Source organism: Nerophis lumbriciformis, linkage group LG07 (genome assembly GCF_033978685.3).
Source record: "Nerophis lumbriciformis linkage group LG07, RoL_Nlum_v2.1, whole genome shotgun sequence".
NCBI lineage: Eukaryota > Metazoa > Chordata > Actinopteri > Syngnathiformes > Syngnathidae > Nerophis > Nerophis lumbriciformis.
The window spans coordinates 20,573,415-20,597,145 of record NC_084554.2 but is presented as its reverse complement, the minus strand read 5'-3'; the positions used below and the strand labels follow the sequence as shown (position 1 = coordinate 20,597,145).

The 23,731-nt window shown below is 40.9% G+C and overlaps 1 protein-coding gene across 1 annotated transcript in view; it reads right to left on the bottom strand.

Annotated features, from left to right (window-relative positions):
• Positions 1 to 2,897: 2,897 nt before the first annotated feature.
• The window catches only part of LOC133609257 (ankyrin repeat and SAM domain-containing protein 6-like), a 49,621-nt gene continuing 28,787 nt past the window's right edge, over positions 2,898 to 23,731 (bottom strand). The window contains exons 9-19 of the mRNA XM_061964766.2: positions 19,010 to 19,247; positions 18,722 to 18,771; positions 14,398 to 14,592; positions 14,152 to 14,314; positions 11,846 to 12,048; positions 11,568 to 11,760; positions 11,207 to 11,274; positions 10,994 to 11,110; positions 5,157 to 5,253; positions 3,455 to 3,500; positions 2,898 to 3,363 (exon numbers count right to left, since the gene is read on the bottom strand). Of these exons, the coding sequence (XP_061820750.1) occupies positions 3,330 to 3,363; positions 3,455 to 3,500; positions 5,157 to 5,253; positions 10,994 to 11,110; positions 11,207 to 11,274; positions 11,568 to 11,760; positions 11,846 to 12,048; positions 14,152 to 14,314; positions 14,398 to 14,592; positions 18,722 to 18,771; positions 19,010 to 19,247 (1,404 nt within the window). The 3' untranslated portion in view covers positions 2,898 to 3,329. The remainder of the gene's footprint in view (positions 3,364 to 3,454; positions 3,501 to 5,156; positions 5,254 to 10,993; positions 11,111 to 11,206; positions 11,275 to 11,567; positions 11,761 to 11,845; positions 12,049 to 14,151; positions 14,315 to 14,397; positions 14,593 to 18,721; positions 18,772 to 19,009; positions 19,248 to 23,731) is intronic.

The window sequence follows — 23,731 nt, the reverse complement described above, 5'->3', positions numbered from 1 at the left end:
TATCTCTCTCTCTCTCTCTCTCTCTCTCTCTCTCTCTCTCTCTCTCTCTCTCTCTCTCTATGTCCACTACTTGCTGTACATGTCCTATTAAGCCAGACCTACACTGTTTCAATGTCCATTTCTCTGTTCTCAATTGTTGATGACTGAAGTGATGATAACAACCAAACCTACCCCCCACCACCCCCCTCCACATCCCACACCCCGGATTGTAAATAATGTAAATAATTCAATGCATTAATGCATTAATCCTGATGATTATCTTGTGTGATGACTGTATTATGATAGTATATATCTGATAGTATATATTTGTATCATGAATCAATTTAAGTGTACCCGACTTAAACAAGTTGAAAAACTTATTCGGGTGTTACCATTTAGTGGTCAATTGTACGGAATATGTACTTCACTGTGCAACCTACTAATAAAAGTCTCAATCAATCAATCAATCAATCAATCATCCATCCATTTCCTACCGCTTGTCCCTTTTTTGGGGTCGCGGGGGGTGCTGGAGCCTATCTCAGCTGCATTCGGGCGGAAGGCGGGGTACACCCTGGACAAGTCGCCACCTCATCACAGTGCCAACACAGATAGACAGACAGACAACATTCACACTCACATTCACACACTAGGGCCAGTTTAGTGTTGCCAATCAACCTATCCCCAGGTGCATGTCTTTGGAGGTGGGAGGAAGCCGGAGTAACCACAGGGAACCCACGCAGTCACGGGGAGAACATGCAAACTCCACACGGAGAGACCGCGGGCTCGGGATCGAACCCTTCGTATTGTGAGGCACATGCACTAACCCCTGGTGCCATTGGCACATTGTGTAAATCATGAATAAAAAGAGAATACAAATGATTTGCAAATCTTTTTCAACCTAAATTTGATTGAATAGACAAGATACTTAATGTTCGAGCTGGTAAACTTTGTTATTGTTTGCAAATTTTAGTCATGGGGAGAACATGCAAACTCCACACAGAAGGATCCTGAGCCTGGGATTGAACTTAGGACCACTCGGGACCTCTGTATTGTGTGGCACATGCACTAACCCCTGCTGCCATACTGCATCACATGTTTTTCTAAAGTCAGCTCTAAGTTTCACTGTGATATTGTTTTGCTTCTTAAAAAGTGTATTTTTTCAGGAGTAATAGACCATTAACTTTGTTTCAAATACATTTGTAACTTTATATATATTTTTAATTGTATGATCATGTGGCGACTTGTCCAGGGTGTACCCCGCCTTCTGCCCGATTGTAGCTGAGATAGGCTCCAGCGCCCCCCGCGACCCCGAAGGGAATAAGCGGTAGAAAATGGATGGATGGATGGATGGATGATCATGTAAATTGTCATTGAACTGTAAAGACTGGACTCATGTAATAGAATGTTTTTAGTTAAATACTGCCACCAGGTGGCAAAAGGTGAGTCACACAAGGACCGCCAACAAGAGCAGTTTCTTGTAAATAATGGTTTATGGTTTGAGTTTTAGTTCAATAAAATAATTAAATATTGTAAATCAATCAAATAAATAAGTACATTTTGTAAACCAGTTACATTTAATTAATAAATAAATATTGTAAACCAGTTGAATAAATAAGTAAATCTTGTAAATCAGTATTAAACAAATAAGTAAATATTGTACATCAGTATCAAATAAATAGGTCAATTTTATAAATCAGTATTGAATAAGTAATGTATATTTTATAAGAGCATTTGTCAAATATCACAGATACGTTTTCCTTTATTGGGCTCATGTATATTTTACAAGCAAAACAAGGTCGTAAAAAATATATGAGGCAAATATGTAGTTATGTAATAATTCTGCATCAGCCACATACTAATAATTTGTTAATTACAAGCTTGTCTAAATTTGTCTTCAGTTCTTGAATGAAATCTCTATAAAATTGTGTTTTGAATTAAACTGGTCCCAAATGTACCTTTTCATTGTGCAACACTAACATATAAAAATAATACAGTATAGTCCCGCTAATTGTTGGTTGAAAACTCGCACATCTCATTGCTAGCAGGCAACTAGAGCTCTAATTCTTAGCTATCTTAAATGCTTACATGAATATACAGTAATAATAATTATTTATTCATGTTTTTACTTTAAACCTGTAAGGTACAGTGAGTAGGCTGGCCATTATACTATACAATTTATAAAATAATGTGTATTTAAAGGCATTTAAAATTTGTGGAAAAATTGCAGTGGGAATACGAAGAAATATATTTTTGAAAAAGTTAAAATTAACATATTTCACGACCCCCCCTGCAGTCGACATCTGTACCAGACATCTTTGTGTGGCCAAGCTGGACCCTTCACAGATTCCAGTATTCAGATTATTAAGTTCTTTGAACTACGACTATCTTTGTCTCAGATAGCAGATTGTAATAAATTATTGTTTTTGTAGATTTCTCAGCTCTTCAAAGGCTTGCTTATTTAAAGTTGGTGACTCAGCTAACATCAAAACTGCTCTCTTTTGTTCCGAATTCCATGTCTCATGTTATCTCATGATATTTTATGTTATCTCACGTTGTTTAATGGTATCTAACACTGTCTCATGTTGTCATCTCATGCTGGCTAACGTCTAATGTAATCGCATGCTTTACATGTTGTCGGTTTCTAATAACATGTCTCATGTTATCTCATGCTGTCTCATGTTAACTCATGTTAATGTAATTTCTTGTTATTTCTTGTTTCTAAACAGTGTCTAATGTTGTCTCTTGTATCTAATAACATGTCTCATGTTATCTTGTGTTCCTCATGATTTTTTATGTTGTCTCATGTTATTTCATGTTGTCTATTGTTTCTACACAAATAATATGTGTCATGTTACCTCATATTGTCTCATGTTATCTCATGTTGTCCCATGGTTCTATGTGAATAACACCTCGAGGCTAACAGAGCTTCACACCTCACTTGTTTATGTGTTAAACTTCTAACACTGGAGAAAAAACAAGCTGCTCTGAACATTTTGACATCTTCATATTCCAGAGGAGTTAGACAACATTAATTCAGGAATATGTTGCATAAATGTAATTATCTATCTTCAACATGCACTTTTATCATTTACATTCTTGCACAGACATCAGCTAAAGTTTCAAAAACAAATTCCATTTTTTTCAAAACAAGCTCATATTTGTTATCTAACAAGAACAACAAATGTATTATACATTACACATACATACATTGATTATTTATGCTAGCTAAATTACAACATCATCTGTAGTCAAAGAACATGCTAGAATTCATGAATCAGTCTGATATGATTCTTCCTTTGTTTTATTTTGCATGAATAACGTGTTCTTTTTAAAAACATATTTGACAATATTCAACTTGCGTTGTGTGCAGCAGGCATGTCCTCACTTTATGATCCACAGAAGACATTTAATAAAGTTACTTCCACTTGTAGAAAAGTACTTTTTGTTGCAGGGCTGTACTTTCATTTGTCGTTACCTTTTAGTGGAAGAAGCAACTTGATGTCTCGTCCAGTTAGTTGGTGCTAGAAACAAACAATAACACGTCAAAACATGAATTTCTCTTACATACTAAAACTTAACTAAATGTTTAAAAAGAAAACTAACACATTATGAAAGAAGACATTTATGTGTATGCATTCATAACAGATGAAAACTCGATTATTACTAAAAATAAATGAAGTATAAAGAAAGATTACTATCAGAAATATTATGTTTCTATACCCAAGGTTTGCCATTTTTGGATGTATTTTATGAAGTGAGTGCAGGATATGCTGATTAGGCATGTCCTTATTGTATTTGGCGTAAGCATGATTATGATAGTGTATCAACTATGATAGCTGAAGCAGATTGAGCACAAATAAAACCAATAATGTCTGCACTAACAATATTGCATATTTGAAGCTACTGCATGAAAACTATCATTGTACTGCAGCTACTGAAAGTCTGGGTATATGTTATTCATTAATTAGAAAAAATACTTCAATTTAATTCATAATTAACTAATAAATACTAATAATTAATTATTTTAAAAATAACTCAAAATTAGAATTGACCAGAAAATGAATAAGTAAATACAAAACATGGTATGTATACCGTAATATTATAAATATAATACCTTACTATTTTTACTTTAAAAAAAGTACACAATACGATTTATTAATGTTAAATATTGTATATTTATTGTGTTGCATGAGTGTTCAGTCACAAGACTAAAGCAAACAAATACAAAAAGACTAAAACACACAAATACAAAAAGACTAAAAACACACGCTAAAAATGTCTAAATACAGTATTATCGCATTGTATTAACCTGTGGTAAATTTTAAATGTGCTCTATAAATAAATTTTAAATGTGCTCTATAAATAAAGTTGATTTGATTTGATTTGATTTAACACACATATCATGTTAATATAATGCATTAACAAAAATTGTATTGAAACGTACATTGCTACTAAAGATGTACCAAAAATGAAATTCTTGACTGAAACCGAAAACCAAAAATAAAAAAACAAGTTTGAAAATGGAAACAGCTTAATAAATTATTATGACAATTAATATTAGCATTACTGTTTATGACTATTGCTTTGTTTTAACATCACTGAATTTGAGGCGTTAAAATTACACAAATTAATATTTATCCTTCAAAAAATAAAACAATCATAAAATTATAAAAACATTTATTTACCACTTGTATTACTGCAATATAAAATAAAAATAATGTACAGGTTAAATACTGAAAGGCATCACAGATGGAGTTGAGCCGTTTGGGGTTACTTTCATTTTCTGTGTGTATTGTTCATAGGGTTATAGGTGATTAAACCTAAAGGTTAAAAATACTGCATTTTATATTTCAACATTGCACTTTTGCAGATTGCTGTCTTTCTCTGATATATTGAAGATTCAAAGACACGTTGCCTCTCCTTCAGATGAGCGTACTTCCTTCTTACTTCATCACAACATCCTGTATCATTAATGTTGTTTCACTGATAAAAGTCTTACAAAAGAAAGTTTTCAGTGGAGGAAAATTTGGTGCATCACTACTTTTTTCAATATTGTATTGACATTAAAAAAAATACATATAATAATGTACATGAACATATGCTGTGTCAGGTACTGATTGAAGTAGTCACTGTTGAGCAAGACATGAGTAAACAGAAATAAAATAAATCAAACCCACATAGTACTTCTCCTGGTGCCCTCTGGTTACTGGCACTGCTTCCAAAGGATGACTGGAAGTTGTGGATGGTTTCTTGAAGAATCTGCCTTTCTCTCCCCTGAGCAAAGCACACATTTTTGGTAATTCATAATCCATTCAGTGTGCTTGTCTTCATGTATATGCTGAATATATGCCCATTAATAGAACACTCAATACTGGGAGGAGGAGATGCAAATATAATAATTTAGCACTCACAATATGATTCATCAAAACCTAAACTGTTTTTGTTTCTCTATTTAGCATGTTTGAAATGTACATACAAACTGGCAGTTACGCACAAATGGCTGCAAGAAAGGAGGCGATCTCTGCAATAACAGACAATGGAGACCAAATACTCTGTTTGTTCACTTGTCAACGTATTTATACAGTCAGAAATAAAAATATTAGACATACTGTCCATTCAGCAATATAATTTTATAATTTAGAGTCGCTTGATGACGGCTGATTGGAGCTAACAGACTGCTGGCGTTTTTTTATTACTTTTGTTTTTTCATATTAATACAAACTATACTATATCCCCTATGAAAAAACGTATTGCAATATGCAATTTCTTGCAATATGCAATTTCTTGCATCTCTATCGTTCCAGTGCACCAACACTGAGCGCACCTTCAGAAAGCTAAAAAATTGCAGCTGTTGTCTAGATTGCACTTCTAAAAATGTGGTAGAGATGATCATACTTGCCAACCTTGAGACCTCTGAATTCGGGAGATGGGGGGGGGGCACCGGGGGGATGTTGAGGTGTGGGGGGGCGGGGTTGGGAGGGCGGTGTTTGGTGGTAGCGGGAGTGTATATTGTAGCCAGGAAGAGTTAGGGATGCAAGGGATTCTGGGTATTTGTTTTGTTGTGTTTATGTTGTGCGGGATGTTTGTCATTCTTGTTTGGTGTGGGTTCACGGTGTGGCGCATATTTGTAACAGTGTTAAACTTGTTTATACGGCCACCCTCAGTGTGACCTGTATGGCTGTTGACAAAGTATGTCTTGCAGTCACGTACGTGTGTCTGTAGAAGCCGCATACAACATGTGAATGGGCCGGCATAATGTTTGTATGGAGAAAAAACGGACGCGACGACAGGTTGTAGAGGACTAGGGCTGCAGCTAACGATTATTTTTCTATCGATTAATCTATAGATTATTTTTTCGATTAATCGGTTAATCTATAGATTATTTTTTCGATTAATCTATAGATTATTTTTCCTTTTACCGATTTTTTTTTTTATTTAAAATGAAGAGGAAAAAATAAATGTAGGCCAGTTTTTTCAAAAGGCATGGCTTTTATTTACAAAAAAAAAAGTTTGGCCACTCAGTCAACATTGACAACAACATGACAAAATATTCTCTAACAATGAAAACATTTAAAACTTTTAACATTTAACAAAATTAAAAGTAGCTTATTTGCTTTTTAATGTGCAAATATAAAAGTAAACATCCAGTGCAAATCTTAATATTCTGGAATAGTATAAGCATTTCAAAAGTAAAAGTATTGCTTATTTTGCTTTAAAATGTGCAAAAATAAAGATAAACATCCAATACAAAAAAGTGCAAAACGGAAATATTCTGTAACAACAGTGTAAACATTTCAACAAAAGTAAAAGTATTGCTTATTTGCTAAAATGTGCAAAAATAAAGCTAAACATCCAATACAAAAAAGTGTACAGTGTAAACATTTCAACAAAAGTAAAAGTATTGCTTATTTTGCTTAATAACACAACAATGATAGTATGATTAAAGTGAAAGTTAATTGTTCGTTTGTACATAGTATATGTAACTGTTAATGTTGTAAAAGGTATTTGCACAACTAATTAACGTTAGCGTTTGTGACACGTCTTGTGCCGTGGGGTTCTTTCAGGACCGACAGACTGAACGCCAGACGGCTTTGCCAGGTTTACAATCTTTTAATTTTACACAAAGTCTTTTCTCTTCCAACTGCGCAGATCGCGCCCCTGGGCACGATTGCGGCGTCGCTCCCAGCGCGCCCCGCCTCGCCGCTCGCTGGCCGCCGCCGCCTCTCCACAGCGTTAAAGAGGAGCGCGTCTTTGTAAACACTGAACAGGCACGCCAAACGCGCCTCTCAGAGCGAAACGGTGCTTTAGTTTATGAATTTACAACGCAGATACAAATGACACATTCATGTTTTTGTGTAATAATGACAACGTATACGCACGCGGACGATTGACTTGTTGATGGTGATGGCAAGAACGCTGTCGGGGGTTTTCTTTTCAAATGTTCGTTCATAGCCGTTGTGCTGCTATGATAGGCCATTTCCGCTCGACACAGTGTGCATACAATTGAAATACTCCCACACTTTTGACGACTTTTGGCGTGCTTTTTTCCCCTCGCTCACATCGTCTGCTTTGCGCTCCGCCATGACAGTAGTGTGACGTAAATATGCGACGCGCCGACGCACAAAAACGGCGTCGACGTATTTACGTAACCGATGACGTCGACTACGTCGACGCGTCGTTTCAGCCTTATAGAGGACGCTAAAGGCAGTGCCATCACGGCACGCCCTCAATATTGTTGTCCGAGTGAAAATCGGGAGCAATTCGGGAGAATGGTTGCCCCGGAAAAATCGGAAGGGTTGGCAAGTATGGAGATTACAGGTAAAAGCCAGTAAATTAGAATATTTTGAAAAACTTGATTTATTTCAGTAATTGCATTCAAAAGGTGTAACTTGTACATTATATTTATTCATTGCACACAGACTGATGCATTCAAATGTTTATTTCATTTAATTTTGATGATTTGAAGTGGCAACAAATGAAAATCCAAAATTCCGTGTGTCACAAAATTAGAATATTACTTAAGGCTAATACAAAAAAGGGATTTTTAGAAATGTTGGCCAACTGAAAAGTATGAAAATGAAAAATATGAGCATGTACAATACTCAATACTTGGTTGGAGCTCCTTTTGCCTCAATTACTGCGTTAATGCGGCGTGGCATGGAGTCGATGAGTTTCTGGCACTGCTCAGGTGTTATGAGAGCCCAGGTTGCTCTGATAGTGGCCTTCAACTCTTCTGCGTTTTTGGGTCTGGCATTCTGCATCTTCCTTTTCACAATACCCCACAGATTTTCTATGGGGCTAAGGTCAGGGGAGTTGGCGGGCCAATTTAGAACAGAAATACCATGGTCCGTAAACCAGGCACGGGTAGATTTTGCGCTGTGTGCAGGCGCCAAGTCCTGTTGGAACTTGAAATCTCCATCTCCATAGAGCAGGTCAGCAGCAGGAAGCATGAAGTGCTCTAAAACTTGCTGGTAGACGGCTGCGTTGACCCCGGATCTCAGGAAACAGAGTGGACCGACACCAGCAGATGACATGGCACCCCAAACCATCACTGATGGTGGAAACTTTACACTAGACTTCAGGCAACGTGGATCCTGTGCCTCTCCTGTCTTCCTCCAGACTCTGGGACCTCGATTTCCAAAGGAAATGCAAAATTTGCTTTCGTCAGAAAACATGACTTTGGACCACTCAGCAGCAGTCCAGCTCTTTTTTCCCTTAGCCCAGGTGAGACGCTTTTCGCGCTGTTTCTTGGTCAACAGTGGCTTGACACGAGGTATGCGGCAGTTGAAACCCATGTCTTTCAAGCGTCTCTTGGTGGTGGATCTTGAAGCATTGACTCCAGCAGCTGTCCACTCCTTCTGAATCTCCCCCACATTTTTGAATGGGTTTTTTTTCACAATCTTGACCAGGGCGCGGTGATCCCTATCGCTTGTACACTTTTTCTGACCACAGTTTTTCCTTCCCTTTGCCTCTCCATTAATGTGTTTGGACACAGAGCTCTGAGAACAGCCAGCCTCTTCAGCAATAACCTTTTGTGTCTTTCCCTCCTTGTGCAATGTGTCGATGGTTGCCTTTTGGACAGCTGTCAAATCTGAAGTCTTCCCCATGTTTGTGTAGGCTTCAGAACTGGACTGAGAGACCATTTAAAGCCCTTTGCAGGTGTTTTGAGTTAATCAGCTGATTAGTTTGTGGCACCAGGTGTCTTCAAAATTTAACCCTTACACAATATTCTAATTTTGTGACACACGGAATTTTGGATTTTCATTTGTTGCCACTTCAAATCATCAAAATTAAATGAAATAAACATTTGAATGCATCAGTCTGTGTGCAATGAATAAATATAATGTACAAGTTACACCTTTTGAATGCAATTACTGAAATAAATCAAGTTTTTCAAAATATTCTAATTTACTGGCTTTTACCTGTATGGTTGTGTGCCGCATGGTTCACAGCATAGCAAAACATCACAGGTTGGATGTCATGAATGTACAGTCAACAAGTGTTTCCATGGTGACAGCAAATAGCACACACAAATAACGTATTTTAATAATTCTGTATTTGTTATAAAATGTACACACTTAATACTTCACCTTTAACACACCCACTAATAGTACACACAATTTTACACTTTGTACACACTATTATTAGTAGTGCTTACTGTTAGAACTTAAAGGGGAAGTGTACTTTTTTGGAATTTTGCCCTTCATTAACAATCCTTATGTAAGACAAGAACACATATGTTTTTCTAAATAGTAAATAAATGTAATCAAAAGTCTGTTTACAATAAAGCTAATGGTAGCCACTCTATTCTGCCTATAAAGCTGTTAAGAAACATCCAAACACTTCCATCAAGGTTTTATATAAACATTGTAAGTATATATGTAATGAAATAACAGGAACATTTATAATACAATGTAATATTTACCTATTTTGCTTATTTTAAGCATACGCGGCGCATTCATTTAAAAAAACGCATCACAACGTTCTCTCTTTTTTTAACAACATCACTGATTATTACTTACTGCAGACTTTATGAGAGCCAACAAACATAATAAAACATCACTTACTGTATAATGTCTGCTGTCATTAGGGTGCCGACTGCTAGGATATTTATATATTCCCGTTTAGATGAAGAATGACTCAAAATCCTCGTTATGAAAAGGGGGGTGGAACCAAGCATCTTTTCGTGTTGTTCTCGCCATTCCCGGTTCTAAATTGGCTGTCAAAGTGTACAAACTTGTCGGAATACATCCTCATCCTTCTACTATTAAGGTGAGAGACATTATTTATGATCTAGAATAAACTTCCACGAGCTCCGACGCAAGAAAGCAGCTCACCAGTCGATGATGTCAACATAGGCACACAAGCCAGTGATCACGGCACCGCTATAAATAGTTTGTCTGCGTTCGCGCTTCTAATACCTATATCACTAATACTTGGTTAATATTCAAGTTGCAAAATGTAAATAGAGTATTGTTGGCACTTTTTGAATGGTTATTTAGAAGGCTTTATAGGCGAAATAGAGGACCTCCCATTAGCTCCATTGTAAGTGGACAGTTATTTTACAAGTTAGAATGCATTAAAAAAATATAGTCGTCGTTTTGTCTTTCACAATGATTGTGAACAATAGGCAAAATAAAAAATAAAAATTGCAGTTCCCTTTAATTTAATCTTAGTAGATCAGACCCTTAGAGTGTAAACACTTTTGATGCATTTGCAAATGTTTGATTATATTGTGTTGTTGAAATGTCCAACACATTGCCTCACACACTGACAAATCAGCTTTGTTTCTCTTCTTTGCACTTAAAGAGAGTCTACACAGTTGCCATTACATGGATGCTAGGCTAACTGATTAGCAACTGTGTCAGCTAGCTGCTATACTACAACATGAAATTTAGCATTTACGTGATATTTTGGGAAAGAGTTCCAGTTATTTTCCCTGATATCACATCCAGTTTATTTGACCATTACTGTCCAATATTTTATTGCATAATGTGAGTAGAATTATACGCACCTTCCCAGCATTCAACTCTGATATTGCTGCCAATATTTGCTGTCTGGGTCCATCCGTCTTAATGCCGAGCTCTCTCAGGTCTCCATCTGTTAGAGTCAGAAAAGCTTCCATGTCCACCTAGAAAATTAAACTTTATATAAATATTACATTTTCCATTTCATATTTTTGTTTGCATTTCACAATACTTTATTGGCTACAGGAAATAAGGAATACCTCCTGCTCTTCAAATATGGGTTGGTATTTCTCCAAGGACAGTTTCTTCAGTATACCCGACAGCTCATCTACAACAATGAGATCATAAAATGTATTTTTAGGGAAACACAATCAAGTTATTTTAGCTGAAACATTTGGAAGGTTTCTGCTTCAGCTAACCCAGCAGTGGGTAAAGTGGCCCCTAGCATGTTCTAAAACATAATAAACAAGAAAAAAAATAGTATTGTATATAATGTTGTTGATCATAAAACAGCTGAGATGCAGGATCTGTTTTATAACCAGATTGATTATAATCTACATTGATTTTTTTCAGGTTATAAAATAAAATAAGAAAATGTTTGATTCTGACTGAAGAAGTTACCATCATCTGTGATGGTTCCACTGCTGGAGCCGCCACTGCTCTTTGAGCAAGGATGCGAGGAGGCCGAGGATAAGGAGTCTCCTGGCCCACAAGGAGGCTTGGGAGTCGGGGAGGGAGAAGGGGTCAAGGTGGGTGATGTGCTCTTGGAGGTGGAAGAATTCCCTGACTGAGGTCTTCTCTTCAAGTCCAACTTCTACCAGCAAAAGAAAACATGAGTGAATTTCTCAACTAAGACTTTAGACTTCAATCAAGTCTTTTCAAAAGTAAACAGTACGGACCCTTCTTGGAGGGACATCAGGGGCAGGCAGGATCGCATCAGGAAGGGTCAGGCTGGCATCAGGAAGTGTCAGGCTGGCGGCTGCAGAGGGAGGTGGGGGTGGACTCTGTGGTTTCTCTACAGTTTGAGTGTTAACATCAATCAGGCCAGCAGCTCTCTTCCTTTGAGCTGCTATCTGGGCCAGAACACCATCGGCACTACCCCCTATTGGGAAGAATTGAGAACATTCATATATTTATTTTCTATTCTGCTCGTCTTCAATAACATCACAGGAGGGATGGAGTCTATCCCAGCTGACTATGGGCAAGATACGAGGTACACCTTGGACTAGAAGTGGACTGGACATTGAGAGTATTGGGAGTTTTCTGATCAATAATTGGTCTATGAATGGCCATTTATTTGATTGGTATGAAATATATGATTTTCAAATGTGGCAAACATTTAAATAAAACAAAAAATGGGATCCTTCATGTAGTTTATAGGTGAGACATATTTCAAGCTGGCTGACAATTTCTTCATCAATGTTACAGAAATGAGCTGCTGCCTGCTCTTCTTAAGTCTCCTATTTGTCAATTTACACACAGAACGGATTTTTGGCAAAGATATATTTTATTTCGTCTCCACACTCAAGTCTCTGCCCTGTTGCAATTTGATTGAATCATGGAACATTAAAAACTCGCCGCGCTCTTTAATGAGTGTTTCCAGCTTAAAGTTAAAAGCTAAAGTGCCAACGATTGTCACACACACAATAGGTGTGGCGAAATTGTTCTCTGCATTTGACCCATCACCCTTGATCACCCCCTGGGAGGTCAGGGGAGCAGTGAGCAGCAGCAGTGGCCGCACTCGGGAATCATTTTGGTGATTTAATCACCCTTGATGCTGAGTGCCAAGCAGGGAGGTAGTGGGTCCCATTTTTATAGTCTTTGGTATGACTCGGCCGGGGTTTGAACTCACAACCTACCGATCTCAGGGCGGACACTCTAACCACTACGCCACTGAGTAGGTTGGCTCTTAAAGCAAAAATATGTATTTACTCTCACAAGATCTCGTCGCTGAGTGATTATGAAGACAGATGTCAACAGTACTACAACACAAACGTCAACATAAACGGATCATCCATTCAACCATTTTCTACTGCTTGTCCCTTCCAGGGTCATTTTTCATAAAAATTACCTCTTTGACGCTCACATTTTATTTCGACATAAGCAGTAGACCATTTATGTTGACATCAACATAAGTGGACACCTTTTATTAAGATGAACAGTGGACTAGAACTTGATGACTTGATCAAAGACGGCTGTTGACAGAAGTGTATAGCAATGCACTACAATTCAATTGTCAATTACATTTAATTAAGTTACTTTTTGGATTTGTTGTATTTGTCAACATAGCTTTAATACAACATACTTTTTACTTTTAATTGAGCATTTTTGTGAAGAAGAAACGCTACTTTTATTTCATTACATTAAGTTACATTCCGACCGCTACATTTATTTATCCATCCATGAATCCATTTCCTACCGCTTGTCCGTTGCGGGGTCGTAGGGGGCTGAAGCCTATATCATCATTATATTTAATTATAATCTATTGATTACTGCTTGCAAAGATGTATTCATTTGGCTTAGAGGGACTTTTGTCACGACTCATATTCATTTGGCTCGTTACAAAGACTTGACTTTGTGTCACCAATCTAGCGTATGTACTAGTGCCGTTTGACTCCATTTCACCTATCAAACGCAGCATAGCAATCACATAACCACACTCAAACTACACACTGTACAAAGGGACATGACATCATACTCTCAAATGTTTACTTACAAACTATGAAAAATAACATTTATACATTTATATCATCTTTGTCAGTAGAAATGTCACATTGCAAAAATTCCACTTCCAACTAGAGAAAATCTGTTGTAGCAAGTTAATGATGCTAGCATATGCTAACATTAGCCCTGTTATGTCATGAGTGTAAAATGTGCATCTTTTGTAATACATGTTGTAGTATTGTCTATATCGCTCGCTCTCAAACACATACGCACACACACACAGGCGCACAAGCACATGCACAAACACACACACACACACACACACACACACACACACACACACACACACACATACACACACACACACACACACACAAACACACACACACACACACACACTCACACACACAGTTTTTTCTCAAAAGACTAACTAAATATTTTACCAGAGTCCTATTACTGTACTCTAAAGTAAGAATAATGTTTGGCTCTTGGACATAAAGCGTGTCAGGTGTATGCGGGATTGGACTGTAAGAATTTGAACCTGAGCGGTTGTGTGAGTCCCTGTTGAGTCCTGCTACTCCATTGGAGCCCCCAGAGGAGTGAGGGGAGTGATAGTGGCCAGAACTGGAAGGAGAAGAGGAGGAGGGCCCTTTGGGAATGCTGGGGAACTTCATGGACCTGCTCACCACTCGACTGATGGACGTCTTCAATAGTTTAGAAATACAACGACAACAAAAAAAAGGATAAGCGAAAAATTTCACGTCTATATTAATATGCAAACACTCACAATATCGGAGTTTCCACTGCTGTTCAGCTTCCTCTGAGGAGGCATCGGCAGCCGGGGAGCCTCACTCTTTCCATCGTTGATGCGACGTGAGCGATCAGAGTTCCATGGTTCGAAGTTAGACGGGGGCAGGAAGGGGGGGATCACTGCCTTTAGCTTGTCATTAGGTAGTCGAGTAAGCGGGGCGTCACTTCGAAGCTAGCGGAGAAAAGCACAACAGAAACACTGAGAGAGAGAGAGCATACCTTCACCAAGGATTTTGCTCGCTGCCAAACTCAGAAGGAAACTTTTACAACCTTGGATTGCAATATGTTACAAAGTCTCTTTACAATTTAAAAATCACATTTGTAGGATTTCATCACATGCTTTCTCATGGTCTATCAAATATGTCAGGTCATATTTGGATCGCCACAAATAGGCTTGTTCATCCATCCATCCATCCATCTTCTTCCGCTTATCCGAGGTCGGGTCGAGGGGGCAGCAGCCTAAGCAGTGAAGCCCAGACTTCCCTCTCCCCAGCCACTTCGTCCAGCTCTTCCTGTGGGACCCCGAGGCATTCCCAGGCCAGCCGGGAGACATAGTCTTCCCAACGTGTCCTGGGTCTTCCCTGCGGCCTCCTACCGGTCGGACGTGCCCTAAACACCTCCCTAGGGAGGCGTTCGGGTGGCATCCTGACCAGATGCCCGAACCACCTCATCTGGCTCCTCTCGATGTGGAGGAGCAGCGGCTTTACTTTGAGCTCCCCCCGGATGGCAGAGCTTCTCACCTTATCTCTAAGGGAGAGCCCCGCCACCCGGCGGAGGAAACTCATTTCGGCCGCTTGTACCCGTGATCTTGTCCTTTCGGTCAAAACCCAAAGCTCATGACCATAGGTGAGGATGGGAACGTAGATCGACCGGTAAATTGAGAGCTTTGCCTTCCGGCTTAGCTCCTTCTTCACCACAACGGATCGATACAGCGTCCGCATTACTGAAGACGCTGCACCGATCCGCCTGTCGATCTCACGATCCACTCTTCCCTCACTCGTGAACAAGACTCCGAGGTACTTGAACTCCTCCACTTGGGGCAAGATCTCCTCCCCAACCCGGAGATGGCACTCCACCCTTTTACGGGCGAGAACCATGGACTCGGACTTGGAGGTGCTGATTCTCATCCCAGTCGCTTCACACTCGGCTGCGAACCGATCCAGTGAGAGCTGAAGATCCTGGCCAGATGAAGCCATCAGGACCACATCATCTGCAAAAAGCAGAGACCTAATCCTGCAACCACCAAACCAGATCCCCTCAACGCCTTGACTGCGCCTAGAAATTCTGTCCATAAAAGTTATGAACAGAATCAGTGACAAAGGGCAGCCTTGGCGGAGTCCAACTCTCACTAGAAACGTGTCCGACTTACTGCCGGCAATGCGGACCAAGCTCTGGCACTGAGCATACAGGGAGCGGACTGCCACAATCAGACAGTCCGATACCCCATACTCTCTGAGCACTCCCCACAGGACTTCCCGAGGGACACGGTCGAATGCCTTCTCCAAGTCCACAAAACACATGTAGACTGGTTGGGCAAACTCCCATGCACCCTCAAGGACCCTGCCGAGAGTATAGAGCTGGTCCGCAGTTCCACGACCAGGACGAAAACCACACTGTTCCTCCTGAATCCGAGGCTCGACTATCCGGCATAGCCTCCTCTCCAGTACACCTGAATAGACCTTACCGGGAAGGCTGAGGAGTGTGATCCCACGATAGTTAGAGCACACCCTCCGGTTCCCTTTCTTAAAGAGAGGAACCACCACCCCGGTCTGCCAATCCAGAGGTACCGCCCCCAATGTCCACGCGATGCTGCAGAGTCTTGTCAACCAAGACAGCCCCACAGCATCCAGAGCCTTAAGGAACTCCGGGCGGATCTCATCTACCCCTGGGGCCTTGCCACCGGGGAGCTTTTTAACTACCTCAGCAACCTCAGCCCCAGAAATAGGAGAGCCCACCACAGACTCCCCAGGCACTGCTTCCTCATAGGAAGACGTGTTGGTGGGATTGAGGAGGTCTTCGAAGTATTCCCTCCACCGATCCACAACATCCGCAGTCGAGGTCAGCAGAACACCATCCCCGCCATACACGGTGTTGATAGTGCACTGCTTCCCCTTCCTGAGGCGGCGGATGATGGTCCAGAATTGCTTCGAAGCCGTCCGGAAGTCGTTTTCCATGGCTTCCCCGAACTCCTCCCATGTCCGAGTTTTTGCCTCTGCGACCGCTGAAGCCGCACACCGCTTGGCCTGTAGGTACCTGTCCTCTGCCTCAGGAGTCCTATGAGCCAAAAGAACCCGATAGGACTCCTTCTTCAGCTTGACGGCATCCCTCACCGCCGGTGTCCACCAACGGGTTCTAGGATTACCGCCACGACAAGCACCAACTACCTTGCGGCCACAGCTCCAATCAGCCGCCTCGACAATAGAGGCGCGGAACATGGTCCATTCGGACTCAATGTCCAGCACCTCCCTCGTGACATGTTCAAAGTTCTTCCGGAGGTGGGAATTGAAACTCTCTCTGACAGGAGACTCTGCCAGACGTTCCCAGCAAACCCTCACAATGCGTTTGGGCCTGCCAGGTCTGTCCGGCATCCTCCCCCACCATCGCAGCCAACTCACCACCAGGTGGTGATCGGTAGAAAGCTCCACCCCTCTCTTCACCCGAGTGTCCAAAACATGAGGCCGCAAATCCGATGACACAACTACAAAGTCAATCATGGAACTGCGGCCTAGGGTGTCCTGGTGCCAAGTACACATATGGACACCCTTATGTTTGAACATGGTGTTCGTTATGGACAATCTGTGACGGGCACAAAAGTCCAATAACAAAACACTGCTCGGGTTCAGATCTGGGCAGCCATTCTTCCCAATCACGCCTCTCCAGGTTTCACTGTCGTTGCCAACATGAGCATTGAAGTCCCCCAGTAGAACGAGGGAATGACCCGGTGGAGCACTCTCAATTACTCCCTCGAGTGAATCCAAAAAGGGTGGGTACTCTGAGCTGCGGTTTGGCGCGTAAGCGCAAACCAGTCAGGACCCGTTCCCCCACCCGAAGGCCGAGGGAAGCTACTCTCTCGTCCACCGGGTTGAACTCCAATGTACAGGCTCTGAGCCGGGGGGAAACAAGAATTGCCACCCCAGCCCGTCGCCTCTCACTGCCGGCAACGCCAGAGTGGAAGAGAGTCCAGCCCCTCTCGAGAGAACTGGTTCCAGAGCCCTTGCTGTGCGTCGAAGTGAGTCCGACTATATCTAGCCGGAACTTCTCCACCTCGCGCACTAGCTCAGGCTCCTTCCCCCCCAGCGAGGTGACGTTCCACGTCCCAAGAGCTAGCTTCTGTAGCCGAGGATCGGACCGCCAATTGCCCTGCCTTCGGCCGCCGCCCAGCTCACATCGCACCCGACCTCTATGACCCCTGCTATGGGTGGTGAGCCCATTGGAGGGGAGACCCACGTTGCCTCTTCGGGCTGTGCCCGGCCGGGCCCCATGGGGACAGGCCCGGCCACAAGGCGCTCGCCATCGTGCCCCACCTCCGGGCCTAGCTCCAGAGGGGGGCCCCCGTGACCCGCGTCCGGGCGAGGGAAATCTGGGTCCTTGGTTTTTATTTTTCATGGAGGTCTTCGAGCTGCTCTTTGTCTGATCCCTCACCTAGGACCAGTTTGTCTTGGGAGACCCTACCAGGGGGCATAAAGCCCCCGGACAACATAGCTCCTAGGATCATTGGGACACGCAAACTCCTCTACCACGTTAAGGTGGCAGCTCAGAGAGGAGCTTGTTCATCCTAACACATTATAAACACATCCGTCATAGCAAAAAGACCAAAGTGATGGTGAGGCACCACTAGCATCAGCATTAGTATCCTACTTCAACATCAGTACTTTAAATGCTTAAATGAGACACTCAGTGATGCCAGATCTCATCACAGAAACCATCAAGCAGCTCAATGAAAATGCGCCCAACTAGCAGCCCAGGACTCTGTGAAAAATAAATATATTTATTATATAATTTATTATTGCACTACGCATACTAACAGCAATATTATAAACAACACGTGTTCTTGTATACTTACTTCTACCCAGTAGGAGTAGTAAGTACACATGATGGTACACATAAATATATTATCACCTTCTCAATAGTAGATTGTGTCCTCCAGGGAGGTCATGACAGAAAATAATTGAGAAGCACTCCCCAAACCTACAAATTAAGTTTCTAGTCAACTATACCCAAATTCTATCAATATTAATACAAATTTAAACTATTAAAAAAATAACAGTTGTGTTTTCTCTTAAAGCACATATTATTATTACCATTGTAGTGATTAGCATGTCCTCCTTGTCTGATGAAGTCCTGCACAAACCTGTAGAAGAAAACATATTTATTATACCATGCAATTGTACTATTTGTGTTTCTATCCTCCAGTCCAACCCCACGGCTCCTACTACTTCTAATATTACTCTTGTACTACTAAAATAACTACTACTACTACCACTACTATTACTACTACCACTACTACTGCTACTACCACTAATGCTACTACTATTACTACAACTACCACTACTATTACTAGTGCTACTAGTACTATTACTACTGCTCACCTGTGTCTTTGCTCTTGACCGCCCATGCGGTGCTGATGTCACTTCCTCCCTGAGTACCAGAGGACTGCACAGGCGTGTTAGACAAAGCGGCAGGTTTGATGTCAGCCTTCATGGTGGCATCCAATGATGTCAGTGAGTCATCAGGAAATGGAGCAAGGCGATTAGACAGAAGGCCGTGTCTCAGAGTGTGAGTCAGCTTGAGTCGTCGAAAGCGGTTTGACATTCGACTCCACCAAGACTGGAAGAGATATGTTAGTGTTGTGGGTGTGTTCAATAAAACATTTTACATTTGGTATATAGTAATGAAAAATCAAACATCATTATTCCATTTTCTAGAACACTTGAGTCGACTTTGTTAAATGATAATTATCTATCCATTCATTCATCTTCTTCCACTTATCCGATGTCGGGTTGCAGGGGCAGCAGCCTAGGCAGAGAAGCCCAGACTTCCCTCTCCCCAGCTACCTATCCCGAGGAATTCCTAGGCCAGCTTGGAGGCATAGTCCCCCCAACGTCTCCTGGGTCTTTCCCGTGGCCTCCTACCAGTCAGGCGTGGCCTAAATACCTGCCCTGGGAGCCATTTGGGGGGCATCCTGAGTCCTGACCAGAAGCCCGAACCACCTCATCTTTACTCCAAGCTCCTCCTGAATGACAGAGCTTCTCACCCTATCTCTAAGGGAGACCACATAGAGATAGGGTTCCCCCCGCCACCGATGGAGGAAACTCATTTCGGCCGCTTGTACTCATGATCGTGTCCTTTCGGTCACAACCCAAATCACATGGCCGTAGGTGAGTATAGGAACGTTCCTATACTCACCTCGATTGACCTGTAAATTGAGAGCTCAGCTCCCTCTTCACCATGACAGATCGATACTGCAGACACCGCACCAATCCGCCTGTCAATCTCACGATCCACTCTTCCCTCACTCTTGAACAAAACTTGGATGTACTCCTCCACTTGGGGCAAGATCTCCATCCCAAACCGGAGATTGAACTCCACCCTTTTCTGGACAAGAACCATGAATTCGGACTTGGAGATGCATACTGTCATCCGAGTCGCTTCACACTCAGCTGCGAACCGATTCATTGAGAGCCACCAAACTGAAACCCCCCAATGCCCTGATTGTGCCTAGAAATTTTGTCCATAAAAGTTATGAACAGAATTGGTGATAAAGGGCAGCTGTGGCAGAGTCCAACCCTCAATTAATTATTTAATTTATTACAAACAGGGTCAGTTGTAGTTGAAAGTTGGTCAGTGATGCCAATTTTGTATTTCACAAAAATTGCTGCTTGATTTGTATATTGTTCATATATTATCACCTCAGATGCCAAATATTTTTAGGAAAATCTTATTTTACTTTCAACCTCTTCGTCAAGAAATATCCTGGCGCTGAGGACAAGAAGACTCTAGTTTTACTGCTAAATTAATAATTATAATATAACTATTATATAAAATAATCATCATTAATATTGCTGGGTTGCACAAAGTATGGTTGTTATCGCCTTGGATTTGAGAACAAAGAGGTCAACAAAAATATTATAGATAGAAATCAAGGGAAAGCAAAGTGAAAATGCTGTATACATAATCTGTGTAAATACAAACCCCGTTTCCATATGAGTTGGGAAATTGTGTTAGATGTAAATATAAACGGAATACAATGATTTCCAAATAATTGTCAACCCATATTCAGTTGAATATGCTACAAAGACAACATATTTGATGTTCAAACTGATAAACATTTTTTTTTGTTGCAAATAATCATTAACTTTAGAATTTGATGCCAGCAACACGTGACAAAGAAGTTGGGAAAGGTGGCAAGAAATACTGATAAAGTTGAGGAATGCTCATCAAACACTTATTTATAAATAAATGATAAATGGGTTGTACTTGTATAGCGCTTTTCTACCTTCAAGGTACTCAAAGCGCTTTGACACTACTTCCACATTTACCCATTCACACACACATTCACACACTGATGGAGGGAGCTGCCATGCAAGGCGCTAACCAGCACCCATCAGGAGCAAGAGTGAAGTGTCTTGCTCAGGACACAACGGACATGACGAGGTTGGTACTAGGTGGGGATTGAACCAGGGACCCTCGGGTCGCGCACGGCCATTCTCCCACTGCGCCACGCCGTCCCCATTTGGAACATCCCACAGGTGAACAGGCAAAATGGGAACAGGTGGGTGCCATGATTGGGTATAAAAGTAGATTCTATGAAATGCTCAGTCATTCACAAACAAGGATGGGGCGAGGGTCACCACTTTGTCAACAAATACGTGAGCAAATTGTTGAACAGTTTATGAAAAACTTTTCTCAACCAGCTATTGCAAGGAATTTAGGGATTTCACCATCTACGGTCCGTAATATCATCAAAGGGTTCAGAGAATCTGGAGAAATCACTGCGCGTAAGCAGCTAAGCCCGTGACCTTCGATCCCTAACGCTGTACGGCATCAACAAGCGACATCAGTGTGTAAAGGATATCACCACATGGGCTCAGGAACACTTCAGAAACCCACTGTCAGTAACTACAGTTGGTCGCTACATCTGTAAGTGCAAGTTAAAACTCTCCTATGCAAGGCGAAAACCGTTTATCAACAACACCCAGAAACGCCGTCGGCTTTGCTGGGCCTGAGCTCATCTAAGATAGACTGATACAAAGTGGAAAAGTGTTCTGTGGTCTGACGAGTCCACATTTCAAATTGTTTTTGAAAACTGTGGATGTCGTGTCCTCCGGACCAAAGAGGAAAAGTACCATCCGGATTGTTATAGGCGCAAAGTTGAAAAGCCAGCATCTGTGATGGTATGGGGGTGTATTAGTGCCCAAGACATGGGTAACTTACACATCTGTGAAGGCGCCATTAATGCTGAAAGGTACATACAGGTTTTGGAGCAACATATGTTGCCATCCAAGCAACGTTACCATGGACGCCCCTGCTTATTTCATCAAGACAATGCCAAGCCACGTGTTACATCAACGTGGCTTCATAGTAAAAGAGTGCGGGTACTAGACTGGCCTGCCTGTAGTCCAGACCTGTCTCCCATTGAAAACGTGTGGCGCATTATGAAGCCTAAAATACCACAACGGAAACCCCTGGACTGTTGAACAACTTAAGCTGTACATCAAGCAAGAATGGGAAAGAATTCCACCTGAGAAGCTTAAAAAATGTGTCTCCTCAGTTCCCAAACATTTACTGAAAGGAAAGGCCATGTAACACAGTGGTAAACATGCCCTTTCCCAACTACTTTGGCACGTGTTGCAGCCATGAAATTCTAAGTTAATTATTATTTGCAAAAAAAAAATAAAGTTTATGAGTTTGAACATCAAATATCTTGTCTTTGTAGTGCATTCAATTGAATATGGGTTGAAAAGGATTAGCAAATCATTGTATTCCGTTTATATTTACATCTAACACAAATACCCAACTCATATGGAAACGGGGTTTGTAATTCCAATAGATATTTTTGGTTTAAAGGTATTGTCACTTTTTCTGGTAAGATGATCCATCATAACTGTTAAAAAAAAGTTAAAATAATTCACTCTGGTCGAGTCAACAAGGTTGCGTTTTCAGTGAGCACTTTGTCAATGTTTGTGTAATTTTAAAATAAACTATTAAATATTATAATAATCATTATGATAACATTATGATCTCCATATACTTACATGTGAAAACGTTATTTCTGGAAACTTCTACAATGAATGATTTGTGTGTTCTTGTTTTGGTGCAATGTTTAACATCAGGAAAACATAACTAAATACTATTAATAATCTATATTACTATATCTCTCATAGACTGCATAAACAACTGTATCTGGATATAGCTATATATTGTTGGAACTAAACACTGCTGGTCAACCCTGAAGCAACTAAATGTAATTAAATGTAAATAAATTTGAAGGCTGAGTGTCGTTTCTGTAATGTATCTTTGGAAAGGTGTTTCATTCGTTCAATGAAACGATGCACAAATATCACAATTGATGTGATATTGGTATAATGAGCCAAAAGATCTCGCAAGTTTAAACACTTGACAATATTTCTGCTTTAAGAGAAAATCGCCCACTTTTGGAGTCACACAACAGCAAATTTAGCTAAGGTTTTAAGCAGCTGTCACTGATTTCGAGTTTAAAAACAAACCACGGGATTGCGGTGGTGACTGACATTTCATGCAAAAAGAATGTGTTAGTGTGCTAGGTGGCACTGATACCACGCCAAGTGGTCCTTGCACACTACAAATTGGCCCAAGCAGGCTGGTGACACGTGCTGCTGTCCTTTTTTTTCCAACAGTCCAACAGGTACTGTGGTATTTATGACCAAGCAGCAGCAGCAACAACTGCCATCACAAAAGCTAATCATGACAAATCATGTTAAAGATGCTTGTTAAAACTATAACCTTGGTATTGCTGTCTTTTTACCTGGAGCAGCAATAGATGCATAGAATTCAATTAAAATAATCAAATTACTTGTAGTTTCAGTTTCAATTTGTGGAAAGACACATTTATTTATTAGTTAATTCATGCAAAGTTATAAAACATCTGAAAAAAAGCACCTGCATTGTTTTGTGACTCACTTCAATAACAATGTTATAGATTTAGTGAGTGTAGTTACTTTTCAGGTTGTTGTAAGTCAACAATACAGTGTGAGAAGCAGGACAAGTTAACTTCAGAAAGTAATAGGGCAACAGTCCCCTCGAATACTTAAAGAGTAATGAGCATAGGCGCC